Source organism: Pelodiscus sinensis, chromosome 14, assembly GCF_049634645.1.
Source record: "Pelodiscus sinensis isolate JC-2024 chromosome 14, ASM4963464v1, whole genome shotgun sequence".
Taxonomy (NCBI): domain Eukaryota; kingdom Metazoa; phylum Chordata; order Testudines; family Trionychidae; genus Pelodiscus; species Pelodiscus sinensis.
In genome coordinates, this window is record NC_134724.1 from 14,599,988 (window position 1) to 14,614,300 (window position 14,313).

The following is a 14,313-nucleotide window of genomic DNA, read 5'->3' on the forward strand; positions in this document are numbered from 1 at the left end:
GGAACTGTGCTGGAAAAACTCATGGGAAAAGCTATCATTGGGAGACTTCATTTCTATATTTGCAAACCCAGTGGCTTGGAGAAATACCAGAACTGTCAGGCACCTATCCTCTGAACCATGAGAGGAATTTTCCATTATCCCCTTACCAATTCACTTCCCTCTCTCCTCCATTGCCACTACGTCTAAATTATCTGTCCTAAGGGAGTGAGAAGGGGGAATGTTATGCAGATTTGAACATTTTCTTTTCCTTAATGATTTAGGTGGGTGTTACAATCCCGCTGCTAACTTCTTGGGTCATCACGTAGTGTAATAAATATATTAGAAAAATAATAAATTAATTATTTTAAATCACCCTTAATATCCTTTTCTGTTTTCCTCCCTGTCCAGAATGTAGCTGTAATCCTACTGCCAGAGGATTCTAACAACACTGTAGTAGTACATAAGAGTGTTGCTCAAGTCACTGGAACCTCTGAGTTGAATTTATATATACCTTTGGGTGGGGCAAGACTTTATTTAATACTAGGGGGTGAGGCCTATTGTTGACCAGACAAAGTAATTTTGCGTAGATTACACTTATAGGAAAGTTCAATAAATTAATAAAAAAATATATTACATGTATTTAATGTGCTTGCAAAAGGGAAGTAAAAGAACAGTTTTAAATTTGTAGGATTTCAACTTCAAACATTACTCATTTTATTGAATAATTACCATACACTGTAAATTTGAATCAAACTCGTAAAGCTTCCATTACTCTTTCCGTAACTAATTTGAATTATTTTGTGATTTGTAACAGTAAAAATTTTCTTTGCACTAAAATGACAGTTGAATAGGTGACTTGGTTGTAATTTTGTTAGCAAATATTTTTATGGACTCTAATCATAATAGTCATGACTTAATGATTATGGAAAAACACAAATAATTATTTAAATATTTCACCTAGCATATTCTGGTGTAAGAAGTATGGCATTCAGCTTGTTTATGCAAAATTTGGTATCTGTAGGTAATCATGAATTATGACTTTATTTTGCACAAACAAGTCAACAAACAAACTCTTCAAAATATGTAGTAGATTATGTACAGTTTAAAAATAGTCATCCCCCCTCATCTTTTTTTCTTACCCTTCAGCATTTAGTGCCTCACTAGTGTAGCTATTATCTTCTTCTGTGTCAACTGATTCTGTGCTGGCCTATATCTTTCATTCCCTGTGTGAATTTTCATCCCAATTCATCTTCATTCTCATTCCCCTTTTGACTTTCAAGCTATTTAACATCCCAAAGTGGATGTAATGAAATTGGAGACTCTACGTTCCTGCTGCCTCAATAACAGTGACCGGCCAAGTGCCCACTCATAAGAAGGATAGAAACAGGCCATTTTTAGAAGACGGGCACAAGTGTTTACACGTGGTAATACAACGCTTCCCACACTTTCATGAGCATTAGGGACAGTGTAGGCTAGGAGTCTTCATGCTATCCCTGAAGTCACAGTGTCCCTCGTCTGAACAATCCTGTCTCCCCTCTAAACAGTGAACCCTAACATGTTCCACACTGATCTAACCACTGAACCATGCTTCCATTTTTAATCTTGCTAAATCAATTACAAACATTACAGGCTGCAATTACCTTGGGAACGCCTGAAAAACTAATTAGTACAAGTCCTAACGATGAATTACACCTTTCCGTTGGCTTTCTGTGGCAGAAAATCTGTGCTCAGGCCTAGCAAATAGACTATTGAGGCAGCTCTGAATTACGTTCCCAGGCCACAGTGTGCTTGCAAAGGATGGGCTGCACTGGGCTGAAAGCCAGAGCACCTGGCTTGCCCGGGGCTCAGCTCAGCATTTTAAGTAGGTGTTGTAAGATGTAAAAAGCCCTGGAAAAGTGTCCCACTGGCATGAAGATCCAATGGGAACCAGCCGGAATCTATCATTTTCATCTACTCCATGGCAACAAAGTGGGCTCACTAGATGGGTCTCTCTGCTAGAGACAGCTTGTATTGCTGTCCAGCTGACACTGTCATTCAGTGATGTGAGGATTTAAACAGTCCTCTGTGGAAAGATGGATGGAGCAGCCGGACCCACAGCTGTGGGAATCAGAGAAATTGAAGGGAAGGAATGGGATGAGCTTAAAAATGAACTCCATAGTTGACACTGAACATATGAGACTGATAGTCAATCCCCAAAGGGTAGAGTTGATTTAGAAACTGTCAGAGTCTAATTCTGGCATTGTATTTCTTCGGGAGAGTACGGCATTTAGTTAAACACACTGTTGGATGCAAGCGTGCCCCTTTACACCCTAACATAAACTACATGAAAATGTTAGAAGAGCCATTTTCTGCTCTTGGATAGCCACACTCATGTCTGAAGAATAATTATATTAGATGTAGGTTTCATCTATGTCTGATATATATTGTGTCCTGGATGTGCAGGCTCCTTACAGAACAGATAATGGCTTTGTCCTGCCATGAGATGCTTGTAGTATCCGCCAGGAGTGGAACAAATGACCCCAGAAGGAAAGTTTGGAGGAATAGGGAGGATGAGGGCAAAGGCTGAGTGATCACAGAGAAGCTATTGCATTCATCTTGAAGAGTGCAGAAATTATATGTTGTTTGGCACTTCCCCACAGGGAACTATTAATCTGAGCAGGGAAGCTGACAGATTCACCGGACCACTGGGAAAGGGGTATGTGTGGGGCGGAGGGAGGTTGGCTCCATGTTCCTGGTAGGAGTGTGGCCTCAGGAAGAAGGAGTAGGCACCCAGCCCTGTGTTACCCAGAGCACCTGCTCCCCACCCCCAGCCCTTAGAGCTGCCTGGTGCTATGCCACCCCCCTGCCCATAGAGTTGCTCAGAGTGCGCTGCACGGTGCTCTGGTGGCAATTTAAAGGGCCCAGATCTCCTGGCTGCTTCTGCAGTAGTGGCATCGGCAGCCAGGAGCCCTGGGCCCTTTAGAATTGCCGGGTCCTGAGGTAGTTGACCCCTTTCCTGCCCCTTTCTGCTGCCCCTTCCTTCTTGGCAGGCCTGAATGTAAGCAGCAGCAGCATGAATCCTACTCCTCCTAATAGTCTCCCTTCTTGGTCATGGTGGCTAGCCCTTATGGTTCATCTACTTCTTTGAAGTCAGTGGGGAAACTTCCATTTATTTCACTAGTCAGGCCCTACTGACGGATTGGGAAAAATGCTACTTTTGATTCACTAGAGTAATTTCCCTGAATGTCCTGTCAAAATCAGAGTCTGGTAGCAACCATAAATGAAAGTCACCAAATGCCTAGAAGGGACATCTGCCAAGGAGCCAGTTCTCTCAAGCAGCAGACAATAAAACATGCTTTGCTTTTGATCCAGTCAGTAAAATATGGATGACTGGATGACCTGCCAGAAAAGTAAAATGTGACTGAAACATCCCTAGAAATGCCCCGGGGAGCTCTCTTTTCTCCCTCTGCCTGCATGTATACATGCAGGTAAAGAGTAACTGTTTGCAGAGCATAGATCAGCTGTCACATCCTTCTACAATATGTGGCTGTATTTTATCAACAGGAACAAGTCATATTTTCTTTTGTGGAATTTGCAGGGCAGCAGACTTCTGAGGTTTGGTGCCCAGCTATGATGTAATGAGAAGAGCAGTTTTAAATGAAGAGTGGGAGGCAACTGCAAGAAATAATCTAGAGTAAAACCAAAAAGCCTGCGAGCATTGGTGTGATGGATAGCAGGAATGCTGGCCAGCATCCTGTGACTAAGGAGCTAAACTCAGGTAGCTAGCAAGGGTGTTGGCAGGGGGCAGGAAGAACCAATGGGGACATGGTGCTGAAATTTGAATTGTATAAGATATCTTGCCTGCTCTCTTTGTATGGAAGAATTAGGCCAGAGTTGAGAGACACGGAATGATTTAAACCCAGGAAGAACTACCATGCCTCCAAAGAATTTGGGGCATGTGACTGGACTGAACCAGGAAGGGATTGTGAGTAAATAAAGAGAAAAATGTGAATCTAGTCGTCATCAGGGTATTTTTTTTTTTAATTTTGGATTGTTTGGTTTAAACTTCTCTGTGTGAATCCATGCCTTCCCTCCCCCATTCACCATTTAAGTTACTGCCCAAAGGACTGTGGTTCTTTGTGTTTTGATTTGTTCTTTCCCAGTTGCTCTGTAACATCTAGCAACCAAGTATGCTTTATCAAGTATATCTTTTGTTTTGTTTTAAAAATCTCTTTTTTAAGGTGATGATTCGATTCCTGCGTCCTGGAAAGTAACATGGGTCTATGTGTGTATTTGCCTGCCTGAGACTGGGCGGTTAGCTACCAGAGATGTCAGCTTGTTTTTTTCTTTTCTTTTTTTCAAGCTCTTTGTGGCAAAATAGCTTGGGGTACCTCTACCCCTGGGGGAGGAATTCAAGTGTTCCCCCCTGGGTTTTTTTAGGATAAATCAGTTGATGGTGACAGCTTTTGTTTTTTCTCAGAGCCAGGGTATCTGCGACTCTGGGAGTTTTTAGAAGCAGAGCCTAGATGTAAAGGTATTTAAGATCTTTGCGAGCCCCCACCTTCTGTACTTGGAGTGCCAGAGTGGGGATCAGCCCTAACAGTTGGCTTGAAGGGAAGCAATGGCCTTTTTTCCTCCATCATCTTCTTGTTAAGTCAGTGAACATGCAGAATTCTTTCACGCAACGCAAAAGCTCCCTTTTCACAGAAAATAAACAAACATGCACACATACAAAAGCAGAGCTAATTAAGATCAAGTCATATCTCAATAAATATGCAAATTAAAAATCAAAACAAAGAAATTCTATTTATCACATCATAAAGTTGCAAATTGCTGTTGAGGATCCTGCAGGCTGCAATAGATGAGGTGACAGGACTACTGGTTTTATATTAGTGGGCCAGCAACCACGTGCGCGTGTTTTAATTCTAGTAGCTGCTGGGAACTCACTCACTATAGTTATACCACCTTCCTCTGTATCGTGTCAGCATTCGGAGTTGTTAATAAATGATATTTGCCTTCAAGTTTGCTAATATCATGTCTTTGGCTTTCCCTTTTATTTACCTTCCGTAAGACAATATCATTACTCTTTTGTATATCTGTCTCTCATCTCTTGCTTTTTCCAGTCCTAAAAACAAACAAACAAACACACCCAAAAAACCAAACCCTGGGATGGGGAAAAAAACCAACAATGCTCTCTGCTCTAATATACATGCTGCCAGGGTCGTTCATTACCATGTTTCACTATTTGCATTCTCTCCTAAGGGAGTGGGCCTGTGTGATATGGAAAGCAGACATCTCCTGATGATTTTGGCAGCTTCAATAATAGGATTATAACTTGCTCCCCAGTATGCTACATGTTGTCATGTTGCCTTTTTTTAGGAGAATCTCTATCCTGCTTGTTTGAACTGACCCTTGTGCCTTGCTTTCTTGTATGGGCTTGAATTATTGGGATGAGAAATTCTGCATAGCAGAGATATGTGAGAGGGAATTTGGTGATTTGGGGACATTGGTAATGTGGCCAACAGCAATTCAGGGCCAAAGTTACAGGTGTGATTATCACTTGCACTGGGAGTGATAAGGAGTTGATAGCATCTAACTGATATTTGGTAGCTCTTTATGTGAAATGAGCTGGTGGTATCAGTCCGTTCCCTTGTGAGCATGTGCACAAATCATGATAGCTACTACCACTCTCATGCTAGTTGGCCAAGCAAATAAGCTAAGAACTGAATGACCGATGGAGATAGAACACTTCTCAGAGCCTCAGAGACTGACTAACTAGAACACATCAGTGGCAATAGTGTGAGGGAGCTTTTACTGCAGCTAACTTTGCTTTCACTGCTGTGTGGATAGAGAAGGGAAATACTGTCTTCAGGGCTGTCAATCTGTCTCCTTTCACCTGCACTAAAATTTCCAGGAAATAAAGGCTGGAAGATGTACATTCTGAAGTAACCAAAACCAGTACCCATGGGTACTGCATCTGTTCCCATGCTACCTGGCTACCAACCTAAAGCAACTGCACTCATCTGGCTACGTCTGCACAGCAATGTTATTTTGGAATAACTCACATTATTCCGAAATAACATAGTGCACGTCTACACACAAGCAGTAATTTTGACATAATGTCAAAATAATGTTGTGCTGGAGGACTGCTTACTCTGACTCCTGTAACCCTCATTCTATGAGGAGTAAGGGAAGTTGGGGGAAGGGTGCTCTAGCTCAGAACAACTGCTGTGTAGACAGCTACAAAAGATGAAATAAGCTATTTCAACGTAAGCTACACAAGTAGCATAGCTCAAGTTGCGTAGCTTATTTCGAATTTACCCCTAGTGTGTAGACTTGCAAATCTGAGAAAAATTATTCCAGATCAGTACTCATGTACCTGAATGAGCATTTGATCCTGTGTCTCCAAGCTCTGTTTCCTTTCTGACAAGTCACTGTGCCCTTATGCACTCGTTCTCAGTTGGTGCAACTAGCAAAACCTTCATTTGCCTGACTGATGGGAAAGGGCCTACGAAAAACACCATGGAAGATTATTCAGAAGCAGCAGCCACTTGGTGGCTTGGGCTGCAAGCAGCATATTTTACCAATTATCCCCCAAACTGCATTTCACATTTGATCCTAGGTGCAAATCAAATCACTGATATGCTTCTCTAAGGCGTTGGATCAGCAATGGGCAACCAAGAATAATGGGTGAGCATGGCTCCCAGTCTGCCCCCCTCCACCATCTCTCCCACACTAGAACAGTGGAATCCCACACTTCCTCCTCCTCCCTCCAAAAGTTTGAACAGACACAAACAGCTGATTTGCAGCATTCCAACTGTGGGAGAGAGGGAGAGGTGCAGGGATGTAGCGCAAATCAGTGGATTCACGTACATCAAAAGTGCTGGGCAGGAGGGGCAAGAGTAGGACGTGTGTGACTCCCAATGTCCCAGTGCACGAGAGACATGGGGAAAGGGGCAGATAGGGTATCTACAGGCCACAGGCTGAAGCCACAGTTTTCCCCCACTGCTGTGGATGCTTTGCTTTGATGTGAGAGATTGCTAGCTACTCATGTAGAGCCTGATAAAGCATGCTGCAGTCAAGGAGAGCTTTCCATTGACTTAAATGGGCTTTTGCTTATTTGAAGGGGACATAATATTGGATTTTGCATTAGGGAAACCATCTTCACTGTTGCTATTGGTTTGTATGTTTTATATACAGATAGTTTGAATAGTGCTCTTACCTCTTATTGGTGGCTGTTTTTAATAATCTGAAAAATGCATAAAACAATAAGAATATGTAAAAATAGATCACAGAATTGTTGAGGGGAAGTTGTTCTTGGATACACAGGTACTGTGGATAAGTCTGATTCTCTTCACTAGGGCTAAGTCTACACTGGCAGCTTCTTGCGCAAGAACAGCCATTCTTGTGCAAAAATTTGCCTTCTGTCTACACTGCACGAGCAAGAGCTCTTCCACAAGAAGGCAGTGTAGACAGGCAACATGAATTTCCTGCGCAAGAAGCCCCTATGATTAAAATGGCCATCAGAGCTTTCTTGTACAAGAGAGCGTCCACACTGCCATGGATGCTCTTGTGCAAAAGCACATCTCTTGCACAAAAGCACATGCCAGTGTAGATGCGCTCTTGTGGAAGACATTTTGCGCAAGAACTCTTCCGCAAAACAGTTCTTGCACAAGAAGCTTCCAGTGTAGATGTAGCTAGGGGTATGTCTACACTACATACCTGAGTTATGTCCACACTGCAATTGCATTCTTCTGAAAGTAAATTGAAAGAACAGAGAGGTTTTTCTAGCATTGGTAATCCTTTTTCTATGAGGAAGAAGCCTTTTTCCGAAAGAGCTCTTTCAGAAAAAGGCGTGTGTGGATGGAGAAGAGGGAGTTCTTTCAAAAGAAGAGGAAAGAGGAAGAAGCACAGGTGCCCTAGTGGCTACTCCGTCCATAGTAATCACAGCTTAAATGTGAGAGAGTGTCCATTCAGTGCGGAGGGTATCTTTCTAAAAAGCAGATCGCTTTTTCAATGCGCTTTCGTGTGAGGATGCTCTCTTTCGGAAGATTTTTTTTGGAAGATCCCTTCCGAAAAAAGGTTCTTCCGAAAGAAGCCTGCAGTCTAGATATAGCCTAGGACAGCGGTTCCCAACCTCCGGTCCACAGACCATCAGTGAGCCATGCACTGCTCCTTGCCGGACCATGGACCTGGACCTGCATGCTGGAGAAGTGTGCAGTGAGTAGCACAGCAGGCAGGTTGTTTGGGGGTCTGTACTAGGGATGTTAACTATCGGTTATTTTATTAGTCGAGTAGTCGATGGAACATCCATTGACTACTCGACTAGTCAATAGGCACTTCAGCATTCCTCCTTTGAAAAGTACAAGAGCCCCCCCGCTGGGACTGTTGTACATTTCAAAGGAGGAATGCAGAACTCTGCGAGCAGCCCGGGGCCAGTCGGAAGTCCTGCTGACTCCAGGCTGTAGGCGGCATGCCAGCTTTGAAATGTACAAGAGTCAACAGCAGGGGCTCCATGCTGTGCTGCATTTGAAATGCCATGCGGCGTCCGGGGTCAGCTGACTGCAGGTTCCGCGCAGCATTTCCCCACAATCCGGGGTCAGCTGATCCCGGGTTCTGCAGAAATGCCGCACGGAGCCCAGGATCAGCTGAGTCCCCAGCTGACCCCGGGCTCCGTGTGGCACTGCCTTTGAATGCCACTTCTGTGTTTGAAAGGGGCAGTGCAGCAAAGCTGATCCCGATGCAGCACAGGCCTCTCTCGGGGATCCAGAACAGCAGCGCTATCCAGCCATAGAGCACATGCACGCAACAGGAAATCTGCCAGTCTTTGCTTCTTAGGGGCATTTCTAGGCCCCTAAGCTCAGGCATCTCTATGGCCTCATGTAGCTCATGCGGGGAGCTGTAAGGCAAGGGGGAGCGGTGGTGGTAGTAGCACCTCCACCTGCAGGGGAGGAGTGGGGGATGGGCGAGAGCACCAGCCCCATCAGTGATCCTGGTGAGCTTGGGCAGCCACGGCAACAAGCTGCTCTTCTACTTCCCCTTCCAGTGGGGCTCAGAGCACCTGGCCGCCCAGGCCAGTAAGTGGCAATGTGGGGCCACATGCCAGGTTCCACAGTTCTCTCTAAGCTACGTGCTTGTGCACGCAAAGGAAACGTCTACCCTGCCCACCTCCTAGTCAGAGCTGCACAGTAGCTTGATGGGAGATATGCTTGGGCTGCCAGGGCTGGAGGAACTGCATGGCTGGCTGGCGGGTGGGCAGCTGCTCTGCCCTGAGGAACCACATGGCGAGCAGGAGGGTGGCTGTTCCATCGGGCTGGGGCCGCAGGAACCATGGGGCAGGGGGGAGTAGGGGCAGTTACTCTGGCTGGCCTGGACCGGAGGAACAGTGTGGACAGAAGCGGGGGCAGCTACTCTGGCTAGCTGGGACTGGAAGAAACACATGGCTGGAGGGCAGGTGGCTGCTCAGGGCTGGAGGAACCGCATGGCGGGAGGGCGGTAAAATAACATGTGACAGCTTAAAATTACTTGCCACAATGAATATGCAAATATGCAAATTCATTATTTGCTGTAATGAATATGCAAATGTGTCTGCTGATCTGCCTAAAGTTTTTAATGAGTTCACCAGTCCACGGTATAAAAAAGGTTGGGAACCACTGCTCTAGAACACAGAATCACTTTGGTGGCCGCTATACTCCCTCACTAGGTGACTGAATTCCAGTGTATCCAAGAGACATACTGAAACTAGATAAATAACATCTTTAATCTTTTTTTTCTTTTTCCTTTTCTTTCTATTTCTTTATTTTAACCATCACAAAGAAGTAGCAGCATAGTTTAAAAATGAAAGGGTTTGATTTCCCCTGAGTATCACTCCTTTTTGAATATTGTCATGGTAGACTGGGTAATTTGTGCCATTCCTGTGCACTTCAAAAAAAATCAAAGTCCTCTGGCCGTCCTCCACGCAGAAAGCTGAGATGGTTTTTAAGTCGTGTGTTACAAAAAATGTTGTGGGTTTTCTTTTTCCATGTCACGTACACACTTTCACTTTTGAGCTCCTTTTGACCCAGATTTCAGGGAAGGTTGGAGGAAAGCCAGAAACTATAGAAGTGCATAGTTACACATATATTTATTTTTAAGATACACAGACCTATTAAGCATGCAGAGAATCCCTGTATGGCACAATGTTGAATTGAACCAAGCCAAAGATCAGCAGGGGAAGAAGGAGTGGGCACCTCTCGATAGTGTTTGTTTCTGTTTGCAAAGCAGCTCGTACACAGTAAAGATCTGGATGCTCGACGTGAGGAAAACCTTACATTGTTCTGGAGTGCAGAGCAGTGAGAAAAGAGATTGATACCCCAACAACGCTCTAAACCTTCAGCACGTTCTAAAACCTCAGATGTCAGAACTGATATGAGAAGGCTGAGAGCTGGAAAAGTATTGTGGTATCTGACATGCAAATGAGCAGAGCGCATATTAAAGCTATGTATTGTCCATCTGCCAAGCTATTCATTGCTCCCAACCTGGGACAGATTATGAACACTGACCTAGTGTGCAAGATTGTTATTCCTTTCCCAGTCTCCCAAAGCAATCCGCTCTCCTACCCTGAGTCAGATCGAAACCAATGACCTAGAAGTAAATGACTGTGTCCCAGTTCCCCTGATGCATCCATGTTCCTGACCTGGGCCAGATTGAAACTGCTGACCTAGAGATGAAGGACTGTATCCTGTTTTCTAGCCCCCACAAGCTATCCAGTCCTCTTTCCAGAACAAGGGCCAGATTGGATGAAATGGGAAAAGTGTCTTATCCCCTGAGCCATCTGTCTAGTGGTTATAATTCATTGAGAAATATTTAATGTGGGCATTTTTAATACAGAACATATTGAAATGAGCTTTGTGAATTCAAGTGGATGGATAGAACAGTCATGGCCATTCTTGAATGAACATTGCTAAATAAGCCTAAAGAGATCATGAAGGAGCCTCAGGTGGTGTGACACTTACTTTCAGAGAGCCAAAAGATGTAAATGACACCAGATTACATTGTGTGTGATTTCCCTTAGACTCCCAGCACAGTGATGGTTAACTGATGTGTGCACAGGAGGGGAAGCTCTCTGGTCCCTAAACCACCCAAGACTTGTGAATAAAAGTTCTGTTCCTTTCGAAACGACAGAGATTCAGGTGCTGTAACCCTCCTTGGTCTTGGCATAGCTGTGATCAATGCTCCTGGAGCCTTTACTTTCTGCTTCTCTTCTTGTACATAACACTCTGCCTTGACAGAGAGCAGCATGCAAAGTTGGACAATACATAGCTTTAATATGCGCTCTGCTCATCGCACATTAACCCACCTGGATTCATGAGGTCTCACATGAAATGGGGAACAAACAGGATGAGGATGAAGGTTCAGCCAAAAACTCCTTTTTAACTGTTTACCTGTCTCCTCTCCCTGTGTCTTAACATGGTTTACTTAACCGTGTAAGTGCCTCAAGGCGGGCACTATGTTGCCTGCTTGCAAAGCACCACTCACATTAATGCTGTACAGGTTGAAACTTTCTAAACCGAGACTCTCTGTTCTGGCAGCATCTGTGCTCCAGCATGGATGTTGTAGGACCAGAGAGTCCCAGTGGAGGTCCAGCAGCAGGGAGCTCTGCAGGGTCGGCAGGGCAGCAGGCTGCCCATAGTAAGTTGCTAGTGGGGTCACTCAGAGCATGACAGCAGGGCTGGGAGACCTGTCATGTGACTGCCTGGTGGGGTTGGGAGCCACCACTGCAGCAGTGGCAGTGGCCCAGTGTGGCCAGTAGCTGTGGCACCTGGCTGCCCAGTGGGGCTCAGAGCTGTGGTATGCAGCTGCCTGGTGGGCCAGGAGCCCCAGCGTGTGGCCGCCCAGCGGAGCCAGGAGCTGCTGCAGCAGAAGCTGCCCAGCGGGGTCGGCAAAGCAGCGGCACTGGCAGCAGGTAGGGAGCTGGTCCCTGGGGACATGTAAATATCATTCTCTTCATTTTACAGATGGGAAAACAGGATAAAGAGGTGATATGACTTGCCTGATAGCATAGAGTGCCACATTGGCACAGTCAGGAATAAAACCCAGGCTCTGGACCATGCGCTGGTCTATGCTCTAACCACTAGCCACCACCACCTCACTTTGTTGACATTCTGTCTGTTGTATGGTTCCTTGGCAGGAGCAGCAGCACCAGCAGCCTGGAGACTGATGATGAACCTCCTTGTGTGGAAGATGTAGATTACCATACTGATAGCTGCTCTGACCAGGAGGCGGACTTCTCTGGGCTAGATGAAGAGATCCAGGAGATCTCCTTAAGGGCAGAAGGAGAGAGAGAAGAAGAAGGGGCCAGCGAGGGACAGACCTTCTGTTCCAGTGTTTTTGGAGGGTTTTACATTTCCAGCCACCAAGCAGCCAATAGCAAAGCTCTCCCTCTACCATCAACGCCACTTGGAGTGTTTGCCGGGTGTGAAAGCAGCCCTGCATGAACAGAGCTCTGACTTACCAAGCAATAAGCAAATGGATCACTGCTCCTCTTTAGCCATTTGCTAGCTTCAGCTTCATTCCCAAATGTGTTGCCCCAGTTTTGCATGGAAAACTGACTCCGTTTGTGTAATATATATATACTAGTAGAGGTGCCTGGCTTTGTGCGGGTCAGTAACTAAAAGAATAAATGAAAAATATACCTGCATTATTTCAATGATTGTATTTTTTTTAAATGAAGGAAAATTAAGGCTGGAGTGAGAGCTTGGGAGAGAGGAGGGGCAGGGAGTAGGTGGCTTAGGGCAGAGGTTTGGGAGGTGTGGAGGGGGGCTTACAGCAGGGGGAAGGAAGTAGGAGGCTCAGAGCAGGGGGAGGAGATGCTGAAGTTAAGGCAGGTGGGAGGTGCAGGACTCAGGGCAGGGGGCTCAGGACAGGGGGCTGGGAGGTGGTGGAGTGTTTACCGGGGCTGCCCCTGACAGCAAGGATGGGTCTGCTTCAGCAGCGACTCCTCTCAGGGCTCATCTAGACTAGAGGGAATGGTCGAAAGAAGATTACCCCCCCCTTTATCGAAAAGCTGCATGAACCTTTTTTGAGGAAAAGCGGGTTTTCGATGAAGGGGACAGTTCGCCAAAAAATCTGCATCTTAATTACTTTCACTTTTGAAAGCTCCGCTTTTGAAAGTGAGATCGGAAGAAGATATGCAAATTCCCACAGAATTTGCATATCCTCTTTCGACCGTTCCGTGTAGTCTAGATACGCCCTCAAGGGGCCAGGCAGCGCTCCCCTGCCAGCAGGCACCCTCACTTGCCCTCCTCCATGGCCTGCAGGCTGTCTGAGGGGGGAGAGCAAAGCTCTGGGGGCTGCCCCTGAGCAGCTCTCCTGCAGGCTGTCTGGAGGTTCCCCCCTTCAGCTGCCCCCCCTCGTCCAGCAGGCCCTTCTTCTACCTGCAGGCTGTTGGGAGGTGAGGCTCCGTGGGCTTTTCTTCCTTCAGTTGTCCCCACTAGTCCCCTGTTATATCATTTGGCATTCCACGGTTTGGAAGGAAATCCCTGGAAACACAGAAATCTTGAGCAGTTGCAAGTGTCCATTTATTCCATAACACAGAACTAACTAGAACCAGCCTAAAACAGCCGGGCTGACCCCCTAGTGACCTAACTCAGTTATTATAACGAAAAGATCTATATCTACAACAACCCAATACACAATGCGCTCCCCGCACGGCTTGCAGGCTGTCAGTGGGAGGAGTAGGCTCTAGGTTTGGATGTGGGGAGGAGTGGTCTTTACCAGTGTGCTGGCAGGCAAGAGGGCAGAGCCCCAGCTGTGCTGGCCACTCGCTTGGCACTGCAACTGCCCCCCTATCCCGGGGCCACTCTCATTATCACTTCCCTTCTCTCGGTGCCCCTCCCTTTCACATTCCTCCTCCCTCTGTCCCCTCCTTTTCCATGTAATGGTAAATAGTCCCATTCTTGGCACTTCCCATTGTCTGTGCACAACCAAACCCTGACCTTGGTTTAAGTTAGTATAACAGGAAGCTGCATACCAAACTTGGTGGTCCTAGCTCTTACGGTTTAGGATTTCTTGAATAAACAGACAGACACACAACACATTCCAAAGTATAGAAATAGATAGATTAGATAGATAGATATAGAGAGAAGTTTTCTTTTCTTGTGCATATAGGGAAGAGTAATCAGACACTTATCCAGATGGTGCAACTTGGGGACTCAGGACATTCTTATACATGGTCCCCAGTGTATTTTCTCTAGTTTAGTTATCTATGGCTTCATGCAGGTTGTCATGATGGCTGTAGCCTAATATAAGGGAAAGAGTCCTTCCCCAATTCCTTCCCTTACTGTCATGACTTAGACAATCTCAGAAGAGCTTTTT

The 14,313-nt window shown here is 45.8% G+C and overlaps 1 protein-coding gene across 1 annotated transcript in view; it reads left to right on the plus strand.

Annotated features, from left to right (window-relative positions):
* AGBL1 (AGBL carboxypeptidase 1) overlaps window positions 1-12,635 on the plus strand; it is a 485,420-nt gene extending 472,785 nt beyond the window's left edge. Inside the window, exon 23 of the mRNA XM_075897043.1 lies at window positions 12,128-12,635. Within this exon, the coding sequence (XP_075753158.1) occupies window positions 12,128-12,434 (307 nt within the window). The 3' untranslated portion in view covers window positions 12,435-12,635. The remainder of the gene's footprint in view (window positions 1-12,127) is intronic.
* Window positions 12,636-14,313: the final 1,678 nt, after the last annotated feature.